The following is a 24,064-nucleotide window of genomic DNA, read 5'->3' as shown; positions in this document are numbered from 1 at the left end:
ATGTGAAGTCAGACCATGGTGTGCAAACTAATGTTTTAGCTTAAATACAGACTGTCTCAGCTCAACTGCATATAAATACCAGACAGAGATGAAAGGTAATCAGAAGGTGGAATCATATCCCTCTACATAAACAGAAGCAGTGGAAAAATCTCATTTGGCATTTTAAATGCTACCAGATGCACTGTTGGAATTGTACATAAGCAAGAGTCATGGTAATGCAGCACCAGTATGTACCACCCACAACAATCTAGAGAATTCTGCCTCAGATGTTGCTGCTTGACAGCGTGGACTAAGAAATACCTGCAGCAGAATCTGCTCTTCCTGCTGACACTAGCTGTGACTTCACCTTACATAGTGCCTTGTGTTTGCTGGGGTTTGCTGGGAAAGACCAGTCAAGGGCAAAGCATTTAAAGCTCTGAACCTAAGACACACTGTGGAAGAATTTCACTGAAAAGCTGACATTAAACAGACTGCAGAGATAAAAAATGCCCTTTATGAACAGTGTCCTTTCCAGGCAATATATGAAGAGATAGTTATCTTTCACCAGGTCAATTCTGAGTTTAAGAGAGGTTGAGTTAAATGCTCCCTCTTGTCTCAATTCATTGATTTTCCTTCGTAGAGGTTTATCATAAACTAATAAAATGCATAATGCAAATTTTCAGGTAACTCCTCACATATTTTGTTCCTCACATAAATAAAATTTGATAAAATCTGTAATTAATACTGTTAGTAAAATGTATCTGTGACTTTTGGGGCAGCTCATATCGTATATTACATAGTGAAGGCGAAAAATTATGAAAAATCAAGTGTGTTTTTTTTTTAAGAGCAAATGACAAAACACTGAAAAAAAAGACTGGACTGAACTGAACTACTACAATCTTAAGTTCAAGTCTTGAAATAATTATTGTACTGTAAATGATGGATAATAATGATCCATGCTTTACCTATTTCTATTTACTGTATTATGAAATGTAATAAATTATATTTACACAGTATAGTAGATTTTTTTTTCAATACTAAGGAACTACATTTAAAAGAAAACCAATACTAAACAGATGTGACAATTATATCAACCAATTTAATAAGGATTTTTTAGAAGTTGATACATGTTGAAATAGGCCATAATAATCAAATAAAGCAAGAAGTCAATTCACCAACTTTACTCCTTACCATTCACAATAACAATTATGTCCCGAAAGTCAATTTCTCCTCTTGCTTCCACTCTTCCTTCACATCTGTAAACTCCTTCATCACTTTTATTGATCTTAAGAATTTGGAGATTATTGTTTGCTAATATGGCAAATCGATCTAGAAAAGAAAATAAGAAATCAAGTGGCATAAATCAAGTAAATCAAGACAACATGAGGAACACTAACTTAAATTAATATTATTTAAGTACTTTCTCTGTACAATCAGAATACTCATTGATAAAACATTTGTACATTATAAAAGAAAATGTAGGCTGAGAAATTTGGTGTTTCTTCATTCCAAAACACATGGAATTTCCTAGAATTCAATCTGGATCTTCCATCCATCATTTCCTACTTACTCCAAGGAGTAATCAACAGTAATAACAATTTATTGTTATACAACAATAAATTGTTTATATAACAATAAACAGTAAATAACAATTTATTGCAAAATGAGTGGAATACTTTTGAGCATTTACACAGAATAACAAAAAGATTAAATGAAAAAAAACCTCAAAAATTAAATTGAGGAATTTTTAATAAGATATGCAACAAAATGCTGTTTCCCTCTCTATCTAGACTGTCTTTGTGCCCATTCTACAGCCCAATATTAAATGATTTTCAGCTTGCTTGCCCTCCTTCCCTCCTCCTGTTCCTTTCTTCATTCACTCTTGGTCAATGATATATTTCACCACCCTCTAACACTTCACAGAAATGGCAACAAAGACATAACCCAAAAAAGGAAAGCACTCTATCTTCTGCAAAGGCCAGCATAAACTGAAACTCAGTAGACATTTTGAGGAGCTGAAGGACACTGTAAAATCAGGCTCTGAAAGAAAACCATGTACACACTTTTCTGCACATGCAGCAGCAAAATTATAATCTTCAGGACTAAACTGGATCTGAATTTAATTTTTCCTCTCCCTTCTCTCTGAACTAGTGTATTGGATTTATGTGTTGATCTGTTGGCCTCAAGGATCAGATATCCCCTTTGTAATCCATGGAAGACCCCATGCTACAGCAAATCATCCTGAGCTGCAACCCAGAGAAAGGATCCACACTGGGAATGTTACAGACTGACCACAGGCCCCATTCCCCAGTCTCCCTGCATTCCTTGGGGTGGGCGAGGTAGAGGAGTCAGTAAGGAAAGAGTAAAGTCTGGGAAAAAAGGAAAGGGGAGATATTGCTTTAATTTTGTCTTTATGTTTCACCTTTCAACACTATTTAACTTGCAATAAATTTATTTAATTTTCCCCTTGGTCAAACCCATTTTGCTAATGCTGGTGAGCATTCTCCCTGTCTTATCTCAACACACATTTTGTCTCATTTTCTCCCATAATCTTGTTGACTTTAGTTTTTTTGGCAAGACTGTGTGGGGGGGATACAGAAGTGGCTTCTTTGAGAAGCTTCTAGAAGTGTCACCCTTGTCTTAGAGAGCCATTGCCAGCAGGCTCTAAGAAGGACCTGCCCCTGGCTTAGTCATCAGCAGCTCTGGGATAACTGATTTAAGAAAGGGAAATGTAATGTGCAACAACAATTGCAGCCAGGGAGGAGAGAGAAGACTTGAGCAGAACCACCCTGCAGACTCCCAGGTCAGTGAAGAAGGAGGAAGAGGAGGTGCCAGAGCAGAGATTCCCTGGCAGGCCATGGTGCACACCATAGAGAGGCAGCTGTGCCCCTGCAGCCCATCAGGTCCACAAGGCAGCAGAGATCCACCTGCAGCCCCTGGATGACCTGGTCAGACCTGGTGGATGCCTGAAGGAGCCTGTGACCCTGTGGGAAACCTGTTCTGGAGCAGGCTCCTTGTGAGCCCATGGAGAGAGGAACCCAGGCCAAAGCAGGTTTTGTGCCAGGACTGGGATGCCCATACTGGAGTGGCCCTTGAAGAACTGCAGGCTGTTGGAAGCATTGCTGAAGTTCATGGAGGTGTCTCCACACTTGAGCAGGGGAAGAGTATGAAGAGTCCTCCCCTGAGGAGGAAGGAACAGCAGGAGACAATGTTTGGAGTCATGTTAAGCCTGAGAAAAAAGAAGGTGTGGGGGAATTATGCAATTTAAGACTTTTATTTCTCACTATTCTATTCTGATTATGTTGTAAATTATATTTTCCTCGAGTCAAATCTGTTTTGCCCATGATGGCAATTGGCAAGTGACTTCTCCATGTCCTTATCTTGATCCATGAGCCTTTTATTATATTCTCCCTCTCCAGTCCAGTTTCAGAGGAGGTGACTGAGCAGATTTGGTGACAGCTGGTGTCCAGCCAAGATCAACTTCTTTAGGAGGGTAAGTGAGAGAAAGGCTGGGTGTGTGCCTCGAAGCTCAGCAAGGTAAACCCACCAAAACTAGTCAATATTAATGCACTCTTCTGAGGAGGATGACTTGCTGCAATCCACTGAATGTGGGTTTTGAAAAACATGAGAACATGAACCCCTGTTATTCAGCTGTTCTTGTTCTGTTTTGCACCTTTCAATATTGGAGGATGATGAGATTTAGCATTTAACTTTCATTTTTAACTAGCAAACAAATGACTTCTGTATTAGTAGCAAGAATTCTACCATAAAATGAAGAGAGAAATGTAAAAAAAAGAAAGAAAATCATGCTTCACCTGATAGAAGTTTACAGAACATTAACATAATCAACATATTTATGCTAATTATTTCTGGTTTGGTAAAGTCCTGCTTGAATATTATTGCTATTTCATACACTACCATAAACAAAATATATATTTTCCTATTCTGCTCCTACACAATTACCTACACATAACCATGCCTCCAAATGTTTTGAAATGGGGAGATCCAGCCCCTATTTAAACCTTTAGGCATTGGTAAACCTTTTTTGGTTAGTTTTTTTGGCATTTTTTTACCATAGACATGCAATGTGTAAGATGAACAGGATAACCTCCATTTCTATAAAACACTGAAAAAATGAGGGTTCACTTAGTATGAAGAAACAAAAACTAAATGTTGGCTGGAAAACTTTTCAACTTTCATTGTAGAAAAATGGATACAGCAGTAGATATTCCCATGAGTATACCAGAAGTTCCATGGATATCTTGATAAAATTGTGCCCTTTACTAAACAGATTTGAGTTGGTGAATCTGGAAGTAGCTGGGCATGACACGACTCCAGATCATCACTGCATTTTCGGGACTCAATCCCCTGAGCTCAACTTCAAACGGCTGACTTAGAACAGTGAGTGGCATGACCTCCCCCTTCAGTCATATCTCATGTTAAGTGGTGCGGCTGACAAGAAGGGCTGATGTCTTGCCAGCACCACTCAACCCAATCTGGAGGAATTTTTGGCTCATGGTTTGCAAATTCTGCTGTGTATGTACCAGGCTTTGAGCCAGAATGTCCAATAAAATTCTATATAATAGTAGGACACTACTAAAGAGCTGTTGAATAAAATATTGAAATTTTTAGAAAATGTTGAAGACCAAGACTTTTATTAAACTTTTTCTCATACAACTGGCAATTCTTTTGTAATATCTTCTAAACACAATTAAACACAGCATGTAAACCATCTTAAAGCAAGCAATCACATTTGCATGTTAGTTAATACAAATGTATTTTAATGGCCCACATGGGCTCTGCAGGGCAGTAGCATCACATCTCCAGTACTGCAATTAGAACTGGAAGAGCTACTGATTTGAAGTGGAAAAGAAATATCAGAGACTATGCTGCACTGAGGAAGCAGCAGGACTGCATTGCAACAGCCTGCCCAACATGATCTAGAAAGTTAATCTGGCTCATTAGAAGACTGCCTTAAGTCATCTTTCAGAATAAGAGAGAATTTGATCACCCACTGCAGATTTTGAATCTGGAATTATAATATAAAACAGAGTCATTTTTATTTCACTAGGCATGGAAAAATTTCTTAACTGTCAGACAGCTGGCATGCTGTTTTTCATCTGTATTGTAAACTCACATAGACAAAACCAACTAAGTTTACAGTGTCCTATTTTTATGTGATTTACAACTGCAACCTCCCAAACATGACTGGAATTGTATTTGGATGCTGTTCTAGATCAGAACATAAGGGAAGTATTCTACTATTTAACTTAAAACTTGTTTCTATCACTGTAACTTTTAGCACTGTGAAAGAAAATGGTTTAAAAAATAGAAGTTTATTCATTAAAATTTTAGAAACTCAGTTTTCATAGTGCATGATTTTGAAGGAGAAAGGAAATGCTGCTTCATCTGCTTCGCTAATCCTACAGGTTGATTGAAAACCAAAATGGCGATAAACAATTTGAGAGAGATCTTTGGGGCAGTTCTACTTTTTCAAGCTCTATCATCCTCAAATGACTTTCTCTTAGATTGATAATTCTTGTTTTATTTACAGCATTCTTTTTTTTGAAAATTTTCCATGTTTAATTATATAGATCTATATAAATAAATTGCAACTATTTTTTTCTAAGTGTAGAAGGTTGCTGTTTCCTTTTAGTCTCCATGTCTAGATGACAGAAGAAACAGGATATACTAAATAAGAAAGAAGTTTAATCAAAAGTTTCCTTCCCAATGGAAAGGAACCTAAGACTGAGTCCAGAAATATCAACCAAGCTTTTTCTTTTCTCCCTAGCAACTGTTTCACATTTAATTATTTGACTTCATAAAGCCCCCAACAAAATTTTCATTTTCATTTGGAAATAAAGAAAAACAATAAATTTTGAAAGAATAAGAATTTTAAGAGTTTCATTAAATGTAGAGAGAAAAACTGATGGGAAGTTAGAAAAGCTGATTAATTAACAATGTTAGTTCCTTTCCCAGAATATGTAAAGAAGTCCTGTTTTGGCAATGATGATTATTGAGACAGCACTGAAAAAAACGATTCAAAGTTTTTGTGGGGTTAAGTAGAAAAAATACTATTTGCCTTGGTAATTGCCTCTCTAGAGACTTAGAACTTGCATGTTGGGAAGGTGAGATTTATCTTTGGCCAAGCTTTATAAGTCCAGCCTCAGCAGATTACTTATATCCCATTTACTTGTAACTCAGAGGTTAACAAGCAAACTCTCACAATAATGCAAAATGCCTCTCCACCTGGAATTCTCTGAGCAACTGGGCAAGTATCCCAAAGTCAGGGCTGTGCAGGGTCAGTATCACAGCTTGATCAGCAGTGAGGTTTATCTCTGTGTGTTTTAAATGTGTTCAACTCCTACAGACAAGGCACACTAGGAAGAGATCCTGTGAGGGAGCTCCCAGCAATCTTTTGGGCATTTGGACACTCATGTTACACCTAGTCAAAATTCCCAATTGGAAAAAAAAGACTCATGGGGGAAACCATTGTACACAGATTCTCTGCAGATCACAGAACCTGGTAAAATTACATTTAAATTCTCAGGCTAATCAAAATCCCCCACTAAAATCCACCACAAAGTCCACTAGGATTTTAAAAAGACCTTTCTTAAAAGAGTGTTTTTATTATGAATTGGAATGTATAACTTAAAGAGTTACCAAAATACTAACTGTCAGCAATAGCTGTGACTTCCTCATTCCGATACAACCAGCTGACAATGGGAGCAGGTGAACTCGTGACACGGCACACAACTTCTGCATCTTCTCCCTGCCTGAACTCTTGTGGAGACACTATGTCCCGAAAAGTGAGCTTTTCTAAAAATGAAAAAAAACCAAAAAAACACAATACAGTAAGAGTCTTAACATAGCATTAAAATGATATTCCATAACAAGATAAACACCACTATTAAATCTACTTATTGTGATAGCACAGAATTATTTCCATAACATAATTTTCCCACATAAGACTCAAATTATCCTGGACTCTGCCTGTAAAAATTACTTTACAATCCTTTTGTATTATGCAATTTTTATTTGTTTATATACATTCTGCAGGTTTTAAAAACATATTTTCATTGTTTTCAATGTTCCAGAGCACAGTTTTTAAACTCTACGTCTTAGAGGTTTATCTATTCATGTTGATAGTTTATTTACTCTCTTGTGGGTTTCATTCCTCATTATTCTGTTATTGAATTAAAACCTCATGTTTTTATTCTATTAATTCTTCCATAAAAAACATTAAAATTTGGAAAATTCTCATGAGAAAAGTGGAATTTTTGCCTCACTGTGAAAAACAGCAGCTGAGTAAAATACAACATTAAAAGGCCAGTGAGAAATTATTAGGTCAATTATGACTATTAGGTCATAAGAAATTGTATCATTATTTTTAGGAACTAACAAGCTTGTTTTAGGTCTGCTGAGGCTTTTAATTTTTCCAAGTTCAAAGAACCAAATGATATTTGATTTTCCACATGTGTCAAATAAACCCAGTATTTTTAGAAGTCCAAGATACTATTAATCCATGATCTCATACAAGATCTAATGCAGTTGACTAGCGCACACACACACACACACACACACAAAAGTAAAAAAAATCTGGAAGAATTCTTGCACACAGAATAAACAAACCAACCTATGTTCTCTCAGGCCAAAGATGGAAAATTATATTTCAGAGTAAAATGTGGGGAGATTATGCCAGAGATGCAGTTTCATCTCTGCTTTTTTGTATTGATATGAGTGCAGGCTCAAATAATCCACACACTTTCCACAGGAGAGGGAGAACACTTTTGGTCTTACACCTCTCATACATATTTGTATGAAATCAGAAAAAAAACCTCTCACAGACATCTGAGAGTCCTAAAAACCAGGCTCAAAGACTACCAAAAAGCTATCCTGCTTTTTTCTTACAACACAAAAGTGAATAAGGAAATTTTACATGTCTGCTCCCACAAACCTTAACATTACTTATGTAGGTTTGCAGGTTTGTCTGACCTCAGAATTATTAAAATTAACACATGCAAATGCTTCTAAATATTTCTACTTTTCTCAGCATTCTGCTAATGGAGTTACAGACCGTTTTATGCATACAAATGAATTCCTGACAAATCGAAATCCTTTGATTTGTAATGTTTCAAGCCACCATGTAATCACTTCTAACTGCTACCACCCTTTTATTGGTTGTTTTATCAGAAGATTTTTTTTTAATCTTCTTTTTTTAATCTATGTCTTTTGTTATCTGGGTTATCTGTACCTCTCAGAAGCAGTGCTTTACCATTCTACTCTGTACTTTTTGTCTCATTGTAATTCCTTCAGATTTAAAAAACCTGTTCTCCAATGAATTTAGATCCTAACTCAGCTGATGGGCTGCTGGCATATGCCCCATCTTCCACCAAAAAAGACCTTGCCTCAAATCTTCATTGTGCTTGCTTAATGCACAGCTTTTAGGTATTTTTGATTGATCTAAAGAATGTGATACAATGTAGTTATTCAACACTGAGGAAAAAGCTACTCAAAAGTCTCAGAGAATGTCATACTACAAAAGAATGCATTTATTTTTCAAATATACTCCTCAACTCGTTGCTTACAATTGAAATCCATTTTGGTTACCTATCCCACTGAGTTTCAAATGCTTATGTCAAAACTCATTCATAAGGCTCAGAATAGCAAAAGATAGAGATTAAAATAATAATTCAGTAAAAAATAAATTTTTTAAATGTCATATATTGCACTTCCCACACTTTTATTTATGCACTTATTTGTAATATTTTGTAATTTTTAAACTGTCCACACACTTGCAATACGAATTATACCGATCTATTTTTTTTCCTCCTATTTTCTTATTTCTTTGAGGGGCAGAGAGTGCACCCTCATAAGATGGCATTTTAAAATACAGGAGAAAAGCAATCTGCAATACTTATAAGTGGCCTTCCAATTATTACAAATCTTTGTCATAATGTCTACTAACTAAACTGCACGGGATGCAATTATTTGGAAGATAAAGTTCAGAGCTTGGGATGATATTTTGAGAGGCTTTACTTTCTCTATGAGAGTGTCTTTTAAAACAGAGTCTTTTATTTGTTAATTGATGGCATTTTACTTACGATAAATCTCCAAAACTACGGTAGCTTCTTGAGTTTGTCCTTTAGCATCTGTTGCCTGGCACCGGTATATTCCAGCATCCTCTACGTTTGCGTTATAAATGGTAAGGCGTGAGCGGACACCTTCCTTCTGAACCACCACCCTCTGACTGGAAACAATCTTCTCTCCTTGGGGGTTGTACCAGTCTATGTTCTCAGGCTCACCAATGGCTACAAACAAAACCAAAACCGACGCAGATTTAGACATTTAGAAGGACATCGTGCAACGCCTACGCCTGCACAGTCTGTGCAGCGTCAGGAATTTAAACTGAATTCAGGATGAATTTTTTTCATGGAAATGGTTCTCAAGCACTGGCTACCCAGGAAGATGGTGGAATCACCCTGGAGATGTTCGAGGGGTGACTGGATATGACACTCAGTGCCATGCTCTAGTTGACAAGGTGGTGATCATTCAAAACTTAGACTTGACAGTCTTAAAGGTCTTTGACACCTAAGTGATTCTGTGATTCTGCCATGTCAGCTAATTGCTAAATTATGCGAGTTGTAAGAAAGACAAGCAGGACAAAACTGCAGGCAGATGTACAACCTTTGAGACAGGGTAAATAGCAGCTAAAGGATCTCAGGAGGGGGGGAAAAAAAACCACAGAAAACTAAAAAGTCTTATAGGAAAGAAACAGGTTGTCAGTCACTGGATCAAAAGGTCAAGTCATCAGGTAATGGCACTCCCAATGTAGTCAGGCCATGTGTCACTATCAATGGAACATCTCAACTCAGCACCATCAAGGATCCAAATCAATCAGCTGCAAGTGCAAATTCTTATTCTCCTGACTGATTACTGCCTCACCAGAAAAAAAATCTCCTTGCCTGTCTTGTTAGGCTGGAGAGGATTTAATTCCTTAGTTTAAATAAGTGACAATTTTTTAACTACAAAAGCATCCTAACAGATATAAACTACCTGTACTGATATAGAGAATTCAAACTGATTAAGTGTGTGAAATGAAGAGATCCTAGACTGGAAACGTGAAGCCAGTGAAGTCTTAGTATTTGTCACAGTTCTCACAAGTCAATGTGAATGTACAACAATATGTCAATTTAATATTTTGAAACATCTTCTTCAGTTACAAATACATTAAAAAAATCAAAATTTAACACAAATTTTATACTTACAAATAAAATTAATACATACCTGTGCATGTGAAGAACTTGGATTCACCCACACTGAGCTCAACTTTGCTAAGTGAAATTGTTACTTGAAGTAAAGCTGAAAAATATAAAGTAGATTGTAAATTAATTTAAGAAATTTATCAGTTTAAATCTTATATTGTCAAGTTTTTTATTGCTTTCATTCTACATATTGAACCTGTTCTACAGGTATGAAATTTTAACTAAACATTGTTTTGTTTTGAACTAAAGTACATATTGAGATAGAGAAAACAATCTAAATAATGATGTTACAGGATAATGACAGCCTTATGTCCCAAACCTGAGGACATAATTAAAGAGGGGGAAAAAGGAAAATGTGATAGAAAACGATGTGATATGTGATGTGAACATAAAACTAGAAATTAAATGAGAAAAAGGTGATTTGTAACTCACAGAACAAGGGTAAATCATGCCTGACTAACTCTACCATCTTCTAGGATAAAATTACAAGTTTTGAGTTTTGTGTACAAGAGAAGAACACCGGGTGGCAATTACTTTGACTCTACAAAGGCTTTTGGCTTCCCCTCTCACAATATTCTCATATTTGAGTGTATTGGATATGAAAAGCAAGGTTTTGTTAGTGGGGCTGGTTGCAGGGAAGGGAGTTCAGGGGTTGTGCTGTGACAGATACAGGCAGTTCTAGCTGGGTCATGATGGAGCCACTGCAGGACACAACTGAGAGGGCTGAAGGAGTTTGTAGCACCTCTTAGAATGCCTAAGAGAGAGACAAGAAGGCCAAAGGGATAAGAGGTGCTCCATGGCACAATTTGCAACACTCCAGGACTCTGGCCAATGCATGAGCCCATGAGAGAGCAAACACATCCTGAAAGGACTGTGGATAACCCACAGCAGAAAAGAGGAAATGAGTTAGGCAGAAGGAGCAATGGAAGGAAAGGGTAAAAAAAGAAGGAATGACAGAAAGGAACCACTATGTCCTCAGCCCAGCCTCCTGCATTATCCATCACCTCACTGAATGGACTGTTACCTGCATGGGTGGTGGTGATAAGGGGAGTGAAGGCCAGGAATAGGAGGGAGTGGTATCTGGAGTCTGGGAAAGAGGCAGAAAGATGTTTTCCTTAAGTCTCTAGCTTTTTTTTTATGTGACAAATTTTACCCGTGAATATAACTTCAAAACTCTCTAAAAGCCACAGCTATTCAGTTCTGTTGACAGGAAATATTCAAGAAAAGCTGAGCACAGAAAAACTGTCAGCAAAGTACTATCCATACATATTAACATGAGAACTATCACAATTAAGAGAAAAGTGCAATAAAATAGATTTGCTATTAACTTTTATGTAATTAGCCTAAATAAGCAAGAATTAGACATGATATAAATCTTTTATTCCAACAGTCATAGCAAAAGCTACACCAAAAAGGCAAAGAAAACTGAAGATTGCTTCAGTATCAGTCTCTCAACCTAAACTTAACAGAACTGGGTATTTTCCACAAACATTCCCCACAAACAAACAAAAAAATTAAACATCAACTATCCTTATAGCACATAACATTTTTCATGAGATTCCCTGAATTGTGAATGCTTTTCCTAAGAAGATCATCACAACTGAATTTTTTTAGTGACTATTAATATTTTATACCCAGCTCCTGTAAGAAAATAGCTAAGAATAAAAAAAAAAAGCAAACCAGTAAAAAGCCACAAAGAACATATCCTGCCTCAGGCAAAGGTAAATATCTGTGTGCACTCTGCTAAAATCAAAAATTCTCAGTCCATAAAGGCAACCAGGAAGATGGCAGGACTGCCTGCTCCAGAATAAGCTGAAGGGGACTGTAAACATGTTGAATCTAGTACTATGGAGGAGGGAGTAGTGGAATTTCTAGTGCAACAGTGAGGAGCACACTGAAGGCTCTCTCAGGACATACAGAGCCCTGACAGAGGAAGAGTCAGCTTGTTCTCATCTCTGGTCTTTACACCCAGGGTACCAAAAACAGAAGCAAAACTGACATGTAAGAAAGGAAATGAGTTTAACACAAAGTTTTATCTTGTGTTGTAATAAGAATCAAGGAGGCTACTCCAAGCCTCATTTCTTTATTTACCTGACAGGTAAAGCTTTACTATAACCTCAAGACCTATAATTGCTGGTGGAAACCAAGGTGCTAATAAATACAGCCATGGGGGAACTGGAAGAGCTTGGATATTTATTCCACGTCACATTCTACGCCACCATTTTTCTGATACCATATTATTTTAAAGAGCAGTCTTTTACATTTGCTCCAGAAATATCTATGTTAGCAGTGAAATATGTATGAAATATATATTTCAGCAGGGTTGCTTCAAGGATAATTGCATTTTTTAATTCAAATAACTGATGTTGAACTACATAAATGCAATAGACTAGGTAATACATGTCAGGTAGAATGTAAGAGGTAGCATGATGAGAGGTGCAAAAGTAGGAGACTATTTTTCCTTCATAAATTAAATAGATATTTGAGATTGCAACACAGCTTTGGCAGAGGTCTCAAATCCAATTAAATTTCTTAGCGTGAGTGTAACTACATAAACTCTGTGGAGATGGTAGCTACATCTCTGAAACCAAAAGGAAATATTTTTTTCTACATATGCTACTTTAATATTCACAAAATAGAAAAAAAGAAAACCATCTGTCCCATTTTCCCAGCCTCACCATTTTCCTAGCTCTGCTTGATGTAAATAAAAAAATATTGCTTCATGCAACCTGGAAGTGAAAATATTGCTCATGTTATTAATCTAGAAAGCTCTGTTTTTAGTAGTCAGGCAAATGAAGCTAGGAGAATACTCACTTGTTACTTACTGAAAGCAAAATATTGCAAAGAGACAACACACAGAAAATTTCACTGTACTTCCAAATCTGTCTCAAGAGCTACAGATAGTATAAGCTCTGATGAAGATGGCAGAAATGCAGTCACAACTCAAATTATTACTGTACACTAGCTAATGGATTAATAAAAAATGGAGTTCTTTGCATCAGGTGGTTGTGAATTCTTTGAGTACACAGGGAAATTTTATCAGATCAGTGGAGATATTGTAAATATTTAGTAGAGGTGCTACCTCTGTTAAACTAAGCCCAGAAATAAATAGTACCTTCTTGATAGATCTGAAAAAGAACTTTCTCTTCCCATGTCTGCAAGAATATCACCTAACTACGTATTAAAAAAAAAAAAAAAAGGAAAAAAGGCAAGATGTAAAAGAACTATTCAAGCAGAAGTCTGGGGAGTGTAATGCTACTGTAGTACAGCTGTTCTGGGAAAAAGTGAATTCGTTTGGGGCTGCCCTCAGTCTTTGGCACTGTCCTATTTCATAGCAAAATAAAAGAGCACTACTAGAAATAGGTGATACAACCAATACCTTCCCTTTTGATCAGAGTCATTATAAAGGAATTATTATCAGTTGTAATACACTAAGAGGATTCTGCTGAATTATTCCTTAATGGTTTTAAAAATCACCAAGGAATATAAGTAAGGACAGTAATGAGAGGTCCATTTGTACTGCTAAATATGGAGACAGATGACTGCATTCATAAGGACTAATATTTAGTAGACTAATTGAGTTCAGTGCCATTAGCAGCATTAGCCTTCAGGTTTCAGAACTAACATCACAAATCTGCCATTGGTGTCTGTGCAGATGCAGCAGAAGTGAGGTGCTGTCACTGAGAGATAACAAAAATTGTAGCAATAAGTCACTCACATGTGTACTTCTACTGTCCCTTACCAATGTATTACAACAAGTTCAAAGTGTATACTATACAAATGTACACCTAAATATATAAATATGAAATATAGAAAAGGTACTAAAAAGGTAAAGGAGATGATATTTTATTAAAATCTGAAAAAAATTGATTAAAACTCTGCTTCAGCTAATAAACCCACTCAACATCTTCTTGCTAATACCATTTCTTTAAAAAAAAAAACCTCCCAACCAAACACTGATAAAACTTGAAAGAACTTCCTTTGTCTGCATTGGAAAGACACCAACAAAACATATCATATTTTGTTCTAGTTTCCACAACATAAATTGCATACAGCATAGTTGAACAGTTTCACGCCACATAATACATCTGAATAATTTTTTGAATTTACTTTTGAACCATTAGACATCACTCAGCTGTAGAGGGGGTCTTTCTAAACCTGTTGCACTGCAAATTCTCTTCTCAAATGGGAAGGCAGTATAAAAGAAAAGGATGCAGCTCTGAAGACAATGCATGGCATAATTTGGGATCAACATGGAGTTAAGGGAAGCAGTGACAGCTACAGACACTCATTTGGATAGCTTTGGCACTGGCTTCTAAGAAAAACAAGGAAAGTGCAAGATTTAGCTGAAAGGACGTTTTCTTTGGGAAGGTCCAAGCTCTGTTTAGTGTAGGTTCTCTGACAAAAACTACACCCTTGGCTATTGGTGTTCTTCGACTTCATTCAGTAAGCACGCCTACGTGGGTGATGTGGTTTTGTTTTCAGTAAATGATTTAACTGCTATTTAATATATGCTTAGAAAACTAGGCTTCACTATCCTTGAGCATGAAGAAATTAATACATTTTAATAGGCATCAAATTCAATCCCAGAACAACCACTCACCCAGCTAATCTTTCTACCCTTTACTATTCAGAATTCCAAGAATATTATGTTTAAATGCACTGATGCCCAGATAAAAGTGAATGGATTTTGAATGAAAATTACACAACCCTTGAAGAAATTGATTCTCCCTTGAAGTTCTAATAATTTATAATTTAAATATACTTTGAAACACCATTGACAGACACTTTGTGGGGTTTTTTTATTAATACTATATTTTAGAGCCTTTTGGACCTCTAAGCTGAAATGAGGAAACATAAACTAGTAAATATGCAAAGAAATTGTTAAGTATCAGATAGTTCAAAAAAAATTTATTTTAGGGCAAATGCTAGAGTTCTTTTTAAAAATATGAACAGTTTAAACTTTCTTAACTACTAATTCAGGAAAGTACATAATAAGAATCCAAAAAGATCATTAAACAAGCCATAAAGTTACATTTCCATTAGCAAAAGTCTGATCTAAGCCATTTCCACAAGTAATCAAAAAATTGGGAACAGTATACCTCTCCCCTGAAGAACTCAATTAAAAAACAATATAAAATACAGCTGAATTAAAGTCTGTTTAAAGTTGGTTGCAATTGAGAGGTGGAATGACCCAATGGAAACCATATTTGGAGATATCATAAGTCACCCAAGGTACTATTGTTTTTTTCACATAAACATAGAAAACTCCAACATTTTAGACCTTTGAAGAGGGAAAGGCATGCTCTGCAATATTACACAAGAGATGACCATTATAGATCATGACATAATTATTAAAATGATCATCATTAAACAGCAAACCCACAATGAAATCTTAGGAAAAAAACCCCAGAATTTTACTGCATAATGAGACATCTCTCTTACATCCAAGTGAAATATCTCTGGGGAAAAAAATCTTACTATTCTGTCCTGAAAAGGAGATGATGTTGTTGTTGAGCTTGTAAAGTCTGTGAGACTTGTAGTGTTTAAAACCACCTAATGCATTTGCTATCCTTTGGGAACAAAGAGAATGCTGAAGAATAATCTTTTTTCTATGTGTGTAAGAATCTTCAGTGAAAAATTAATCTAAACAGCCTATTCAAATGCAATTCATTTAATGTTTAAATTTGCTCATTTAAATGTACTTTTTGAGGTTTTTTTTCCCCATCTTTCACAGTTTAATATAAACTACACAAAATTTTCTATTCTTTCTTTCCTAATATCCTGTAAACAATGTAGTCCTAGTTTTTTTCTTATGAATAAAGGTATATTAACTGGCCTAATAATATCCTTCTTCCATTCAATGGCCTTGAATTCTTGTCTGCAAGTTTTGTAAAATCATATGAAAGACAAACTGTACCTGCAAGGATAACAAACATAAATTTAAACCCTCAAGAGTTTGGTTATTTTCAATCTTCTAGTGGGTGACTAGTAATAAATCATAAAGCATCACTTCTCCATGGTATGACAGTACTTAGAGATGTTACACTTATAATTGCTTGGCAGAAAGTTTCACAATTAATTAAGTAGTTCAGTATAAATGAACTTTCCATTTCATCACATTAGCATTAATTTGGATTTGTCAGTAAAGAATACGGTTCTGATTTAAAGTTCTAAGGTTTTATTTGAATTTTTATGGATTCCTTCTCAATTTCTGTCTTATAGATTACAGAGTGTTTTATTTTTAGTTAGACAAAACAGTCTTTGTGTCACCATGAATTCATTTCCTACATCTGTTGAAGCGTCATTTTCCCTGATGAGAGGAACTGGAAGTCACACAAAGTTCAAACTGCCTTCTGGGCCACAACAGATGTTGTAGGGGTGAAATGCACAATGAAAGAGCACCAACACAATCCAGTTTTGTGCAACACATGCTGAATCATAATCAGAAAAATCCTCTGTTAAACATTCTTTTCTATGACACTTGCAGCAGAAACAGTTAAATAGATAAGCCATTAATATCTGAGCAGAGACAGTAAACAAGTATAAACCAGTCTGCTTGCTACAATTCCATTCAAAAGACTAATCTCAAACAGAAATTATTCACTACTGTTCTCCCAAAAGCCAAGCAAACTACACTTTAGAAATAAACACATAAATATTGTAGGTGCTATTGAGATTTCCAGGTGGGTTGATAATGGGAGCTCAGTTCTTCAAAACTAAAAAGATGGGTAATTGGGTAAAAATGGGTAAATTTTTATATAGATTTACAAGCCAAACATATTTAGATATTTTAAAGAATACCTAAGGAATATTTATGAATACTTAATATTCCTAGTCATGGCTTAGAAGCTTATAAAAAAAAAAAATCAAGATTAACAGATAAAGAAATGAAAAAAAATCAACATGATCTATTCACTTAGAATCTGTGTAAGTGAAAGGCACAATAAACATTGGAGGAGTTCAGCTGTAAAGTGTCAGGCATGATATGATGCATATCTTTAATTCTATTTAAATCATTCTAGCTAAATTCACTAGAGCTTCTTATTATGCATGGGAAGAACAGTGAAGTTTACTATTCATTTATTAACAGAATATTAGGATATTTTAATTGCAGAGGAACGTACTGGGGAGCCTTTATCACGTATTGGTCTCAAACACTTACAGATATATATGTGGATAAAAAACCAGCATAGAATAGGATGATCAAAGTAATATAGAATTCTACTTATCAAAGATGAACAACACCTTTACAAAATCTGCTCAACCTGATTATTTTTTTTTTAAGCAACAAACAGAAAGAAAAAAATATTGGATGGGCAAATGACTATTAAGGAGCATGCTTCCCAAAGTGAAATCTCCTACACACAAGGTTAATCTTATCAAAACCAACAAGTTCCTCAATAAAGATACACCTGAAAAATAAGGACCTCAATCTTTTAGTAACAGTAACCTAGACATGCAGAATAAGTGGGAGGTTGGGCATGTGCATTGTGGGTAGGCTTTAATTTTCTAATATTAAATTTCTTTTCCCAAGCAAAAGGCTGTAGGAAAAGAGGAAAATTGGCCTCAAGTTGCACCATGGGAAGTTTTGATTAGATATTAAAAAAATATTTCTTCACTGAAAGGGCTGTAGAGCACAGAAAAATACTGCCCAAGGAAACAGTGGAGTCACCATCCCTGGAGGTATTGGAAAAATGTGGAGCTGCAGAGATAAGGGACATGGCTTAGTGCTGGGCTTGGCAGTGTTCAGTTAAAATGGTTGGACTGGATGATCTTACAGGTCTTTTCCAACCTAAATGCTTCAACGGTGTTTTGTTTTGGGTGGGGTTTTTTTTGTTTGTTTTTGTTTTATTTTGTTTTCTTTTTTAATCTAGTTTAAATTTGATTTAATATAATTTACAAAAGACAAGTGGCAATGTGCACTAACATACAGGAATCTCTTTTTAAACATAGTAAAAGACTTTTTTACTTGGTGGTCAAACACAGGAACCAGTAGCCTGGAGAGGCTGTTGGTTCTCCATCCTTGGAGATACTAAAAACCTGATTGGGCACGGCCCTGAGCAATCTGTTGCTGACCTTGCTCTGAGAAGGGATTTGGACCAGGAGTTTTTTCCTGCCTTCCTGCCTCTGCTGGTCTGTGTTTGTCTATGTGATCTTTAGAACATGAAAATCTAACTTGTTTCTCCTTGCTCCACGGGGCAGCCTTTCATTACAGAACACTAAATCAGACACAGTATAGAGAAAAAAAAAAATTACCTAAGGGTCACATTTGTCAAAACCTGAAAACTTGAGGGTAAAGCCACAAACCTTAGAAATGTTTCTGAAAAGAAGCACTCATGCCAAAAGAGTGCCTCATATTTCCCCATTATATTCCATTTTGGTTGTTCTGAGGAATAAACTTTTTAAACCAGCATTTCTTCATTGTTGCTGGGTATTCAGCACAAGTTTGATAATGTGCCAAGACCATAATTGAACAGGGACACCCTCACTGAAAGGTACACATGGGCTGCCTGGGGACCAGCAGCAGAAAACATGATACTGAGAAAAGAAACAAAACAAAACAAAAGAAAAAAAAAACCAACAAGTGAAATCACTCCTAAAATTCCTCCTTCAAAATCAACTAAAAGCCCAAGTGGTCCTTCAAATTGCAGAGGGGTATTGGATTGAGCCAGCATTCATCCAATGCACTGGCATTTATAACCTAAATCCAAAGAACATGCTTCTCAAATTTCAGGGCAAAAGCTGTCTGCAAAGTTTCTGTTGAATGCTGAACACATTACCCTCCCAAAATAACTAATGCAACAATGACTAATAAAAGTAATACAACATAAATGTGTCTTAGAAGGAGTCAAGAGCCATTCTTAAGCAATACATAATCCATTCTCACAAAAATGTCTGCTTCAGGCACATTCTACAAGGGAGATGTGTGATATTTGTTTCTAATGAGATGTATATATTAAGGGATTTCTCTGGGAAAAAAAGAAAATGGAGCTGCTTAAAAATAGTATTGTAATAAAGACAGGGCAAGAAATCATGTAATAAAATTATGGAATCAACATATCCCAATTGATTTAAAAACAAGAGATCTTTGCAACAAAAGGTGCAATGACTGCTTTTTCCTCAGTTCTCACTAGGAAAATGTTACAATTAGCCTTAGAGTTCAGAAGTTATTAGATGAGATGGAAAAAACCAAGAAGTTGTCCAGGTACAGCAGCCATTGCAATTGTATGACAACTGTGGCTAAAAATGCAGTGCTCTCTATGAAATGTACATATAGGTAACAACTTAAAGCAATACAATATGTAAGCTAAAGGCAGCAGCAGAAAGAGAGGTATTTAGGTCATGGCATTTTGAATAAGACACAATGACTAATCAATGTCTCTATAGCTAAAAAGAGAGGATATTTACTCTGAAAGAATTGAGAAACAAACAACTGTATTGGTCTACCTCCGTTTGTCTTTTTTCCCGTAAAAACAATGACACGTGCAAAAATTACTTGTTTCTGAGAAAGGACTTTTCTAGTAAAAATATGCCTCAAAGGTTGCAGTCTCTGTCAGGAGTTGTCTTTAATGCAAATGTAACAGTTCATTATATTTCTTGGAATTGCATAATGAAATCAGAATATCAATTTCAACCACACATAACCTCACATTTTTAATCGTAGGAGTTCACAGAGACTGTGGAAATGTAACCCAGGGATGGAAGTTTGACATCTCAAGAAAACGAATTAGTGGCCCTTGAGGACAGACATCATCAGGGGATGCAAAAACAACTACAAGGAGTTCCTGCTGCCAGACATGTATATCTAAGCAGCGTCTAAATTCAGATTTAGGAACATGCAGAATTTCTTTTGGAAATAGTCACTTTGTCTACATTGTACTTTTAAAAGGTAGGTAGTTCTTGAGACATTCCAAATTGGCTGAAATATGATTTTATAGACTCATCTTTTCACCCAGTGAAGTTTACTTTGAGCCATTTTTTTTTTTATTTCCTCTTCCTTCCACCACATCCTTGAAAAACTTGAACCTGCATTTTGAAATGCAAGGGTCCACAATCCAGCACTCAAGTTTTCCATTATTACTAATCCAAACTCCAAAATATTATCAACTTGGGGTGATCCTTAAACCAGAAATCTTATACACATCAGCTATGTCTTTAAAAAATTTCGTTTAAAAGAGAGGGGTAAGCATAGAATTACACATTTTGATAAATGCCCTCTTCTGCCTTTATCTTCCTTTATTTTCTGCTTCTGGAACTTACAAATAAAGCAATTAAAAACATAGAGTGCATCTAGACAATCTTATTCAAAGAAATCTTGAAATATAATTAGTTGTATAACTATAGTTTATCTTTCATCAAAACTTTTTTAAAATATTACCATATTTCTAAGCAACTCAAACATAAAATTATTGTTGCATGAATTTTTAATCTTTCATAGTTTAAAATAGAATAATATTAAGTCAGTGATGTGTTTGTTCCTGTTATATTCCCTGCTGAAAACCCATTTAAACAAATCTTAGGAAGTCATAAATTACATAAATAATGCTAAAAATGCCCAAGGACAGAAAGATATTCAACATTCAATAAAAAATGAAAATATTTTAGAAAAATATTCCTTCAACACAAAGTATTACTCTGAACGGTCAAACCTGAAGAAATATAAAATTTGCTTGAATAAATGTCTGAATAAAAAAGCTTAGGCATCATTATTACAGAAGTGTGACTGCTGAGGATATCAGAGCTGGTGTGTGCAGAATGTGCTTGTGTTTACAGGTGCAAACATCAGAGTCCACTGCAAAGATGACAGACTTTTATGCACACAACTTCAATAATTAGTGATGCTCCCAATCCACTTTAAGCAAACAGCTTGGCATTGTATGAAGCATGTTTAATGTTTCAAGAAGTTTTCCAGCAGCCTTAGTATATAGAGCAATACATTAAAAAAGATAGTTATATTAAATTATATAAAAGAAAGAATAATCTATTCAAAGAAATGATTCCATTAGCTTACAGGTAACTATTATTATTCAGCACAAAGCTGGTCATTTAAATCAACTCCTAGGCTAAATTTGGGATGGGTTAATTGAACTATGAAGTTTGACATTTTCTTTATATCTCTGAAAAACTGACATAAAATCATAGAATTATTTAGGTTTGAGGTGACCTCTAAATGTTATATTACCCAGCTTCAGCTCATAGCAAGAATTACCTCCAAACTTAGATTAGATACTTTGCTCAAACAAAAAAAAAAAAAAAAAAATTCTCTTTCACATCTGAGTTCATTTAGAACTTTAGATTAGAAGCTGAAATGATTAGAGATAAAATTCTAAAGACTTAAAGGCTTTCCCCTCATCATGTCAATTGATTTAGAACTTGCTGAAAGTATTTGATCATTAGCTACAATACAATTTCATTTAGTTGTAAATTTATGGCATAAAAAGAAGTAATTTAGAAAAAAAATTAAATTACATAAAAGATAATTTTCTAATTTATTTTAAATATGTTTAACAGCAAAATAATTATTTGTGATGGCATCTGGGCAGGTACTTTGAGTACCAACTTTCTAGCCAATACTGAGGAGGGCATCACTGTAGCTTTGTGTCAAATTTTGGGATCCTAGTTCAAGAGGTAGAATCTGGAAGAGTCCAGCAAATGGTCAGGATTTTAGAGAAAATGTGTCATGAAAAAAATTATGTCAGAAACTGGCTTGTTTATTCTGGGAAATAGAAGGCAAAGTACCAAGCTATTAACTGCCTACAACTTATTTAGGCAGAGTTAAAAATATGTCAGCCCAAACCTTTTTCAGTATGAATGTCACTGGACAACTCAAGGCCATGACCCAGAGGAATGTTTGTGACACTCTTACTGTAAAGAGGAGGTTGGAAGAGATGGCCCCAAAAGATGTTCTCAAATCAAGATCCTATAATCTTTTGGTTTTATGAGGAAATGTCATGAACATTAGGGGACAGAAAAATAAACTAAACTACTTGTTTCCTGTCACAGTAGGGAATGGGCACAAATAATCCAGTTAAAAATCTGAAGAAACAATAGCTCAGAGAAAACCTCTCATGAGAAATAGAAAAAAGAAACAAACTGATTTAACAAGTTAATAAAATCTGAATTATCTCTGACAGAATAGGAATAGTCTATGACATCCAAATACACAAAAAAGCTGATGCTAAGATAAAACTGCTCTCTACAAGCATTTTATAGCTAACAAAAAAAAAAAAAAGGTGTTTTTATTTAATGCTTGTAAAGTACCATAAATAGAGGTAGTGTGTGTATAAGATAGCTCACCAAAAGGAACCAGGTTTGCAGTTCTAACATCATGTAATAAAAACAACAGATGGAGCCCTACTCATCAGAGTACCCTCTCTGACTGATCTCAGGAAGCTTAGACCTGGCCAAGAAGAATAAGGACAGCATTTAAAGGATACTTTTTCTATAAAACTACTGTGAACAAGAGGCCACATCTTTAGCTGATGCAAATAGGTATTTTAACACCAATGAGAAACCTCCTTGGAAATTACATAATAAATATTTAAAATGCAAAGAAGAAGATTGAATTTCTAATTTTGATGTTTCCCTGTTGTCACAAAACTAAGCAGTTTGAGTGCAAACCACATGATAAAGCTTTTGATCTGTGGATAAATGTCACAAACATTTCTGACACATCAACTAAATCATTACAGCAAAAAAAGGTTTTATTTTACATGTGAGGTTTTTCTTCCATATATGCTGTGGTTTTTCAAAATCTATGGAATCAAAAAGGAACCACCAAACTTAAGAGTATGATCTGACACTGAAACTTACTGTTGGAAAATACAAGTACTACTGTTAAGTATCCATTCCTGTAATTTTCAAAGGCTAAAAATGAAATTGTTTGGCAGCTAGTTGAAAGCTACTTTATTCATTATTCCTCATGATCTTTGTGAAAATGAGATTCTAGATGTCTAAAAATTACATTCAAGATAACTGTGTGTGTTTGGGTATGAAACAATTATGCTTTTTTGTACCAGATCACATTTGAATGTTTATTTAGAGATTCAGTATGTTTAAAATACAGGATAGAGAGAAGTTTTAAAAATTCATTAGAACTGCTAGAAGATAGACCTTACTTGACTTTGGGAAGCGATTTAGATGCCTAATAAATTGCTTCATCAACCTTTTTAGCTATTGAAGCATTACTGCTGTCTTTAAAATCAGCAATTGACTACGATAATACTTCATTGAGGAAAACAGAACAGCTACCCTGGAAACAGACACCACAAAACATAAAAGAAATGGGTTGCAACATTTTGCCACTGTTTAACTGAACTTGCAATAGAAATTTCACAGAAAGTACTCAACATGAAGTTTGTTTACTTGTTAAAACTAAGTAAAATTTGGCAGAATTCTTCCCTATATCTTAAGCAAGATTTCTGCTGATGTGCCTTTGATGCATGCAGCTAAGATACCATGAGAAAAACTGGGAACTGCTAAATGGTGAAAGAGCTGCTAAAATATCACAGAATCACAGAATGGCCTGTGCTGGAAGGTGCCATAAAGATCACCCAGTTCCAACCCCCCTGCCATGGGCAGGGACATCTTCCACTAGACCAGGCTGCTCAAAGCCCCATCCAACCTGGCCTGGATATATGTTCTGGAACTATCATCCTGATTCTGGTCCTACGATTGAGGGATTCCTCCTGGGCTCTAATTTTAACAGCATCATTTATAGTGTATGGAATACTCATACCAGTTAAGGTATTGAATTGCACACAGACAACTGCCTATCAGAAAAAAAGCCAATCATCTCTGTGTTTTAAAAAATGGAT

General features: G+C 35.4%; 1 protein-coding gene across 1 annotated transcript in view; it reads right to left on the bottom strand.

Annotated features, from left to right (window-relative positions):
- Positions 1-24,064, bottom strand: part of NCAM2 (neural cell adhesion molecule 2) — a 274,443-nt gene that overhangs the window by 126,480 nt on the left and 123,899 nt on the right. Inside the window, exons 2-5 of the mRNA XM_059873029.1 lie at positions 10,267-10,341; positions 9,084-9,290; positions 6,655-6,798; positions 1,171-1,308 (exon numbers count right to left, since the gene is read on the bottom strand). Of these exons, the coding sequence (XP_059729012.1) occupies positions 1,171-1,308; positions 6,655-6,798; positions 9,084-9,290; positions 10,267-10,341 (564 nt within the window). The remainder of the gene's footprint in view (positions 1-1,170; positions 1,309-6,654; positions 6,799-9,083; positions 9,291-10,266; positions 10,342-24,064) is intronic.

This window comes from Haemorhous mexicanus, chromosome 2 (genome assembly GCF_027477595.1).
Source record: "Haemorhous mexicanus isolate bHaeMex1 chromosome 2, bHaeMex1.pri, whole genome shotgun sequence".
Lineage (NCBI taxonomy): Eukaryota > Metazoa > Chordata > Aves > Passeriformes > Fringillidae > Haemorhous > Haemorhous mexicanus.
The sequence above is the reverse complement of the archived record's forward strand: the minus strand, read 5'-3'. Positions and strand labels throughout refer to the sequence as shown.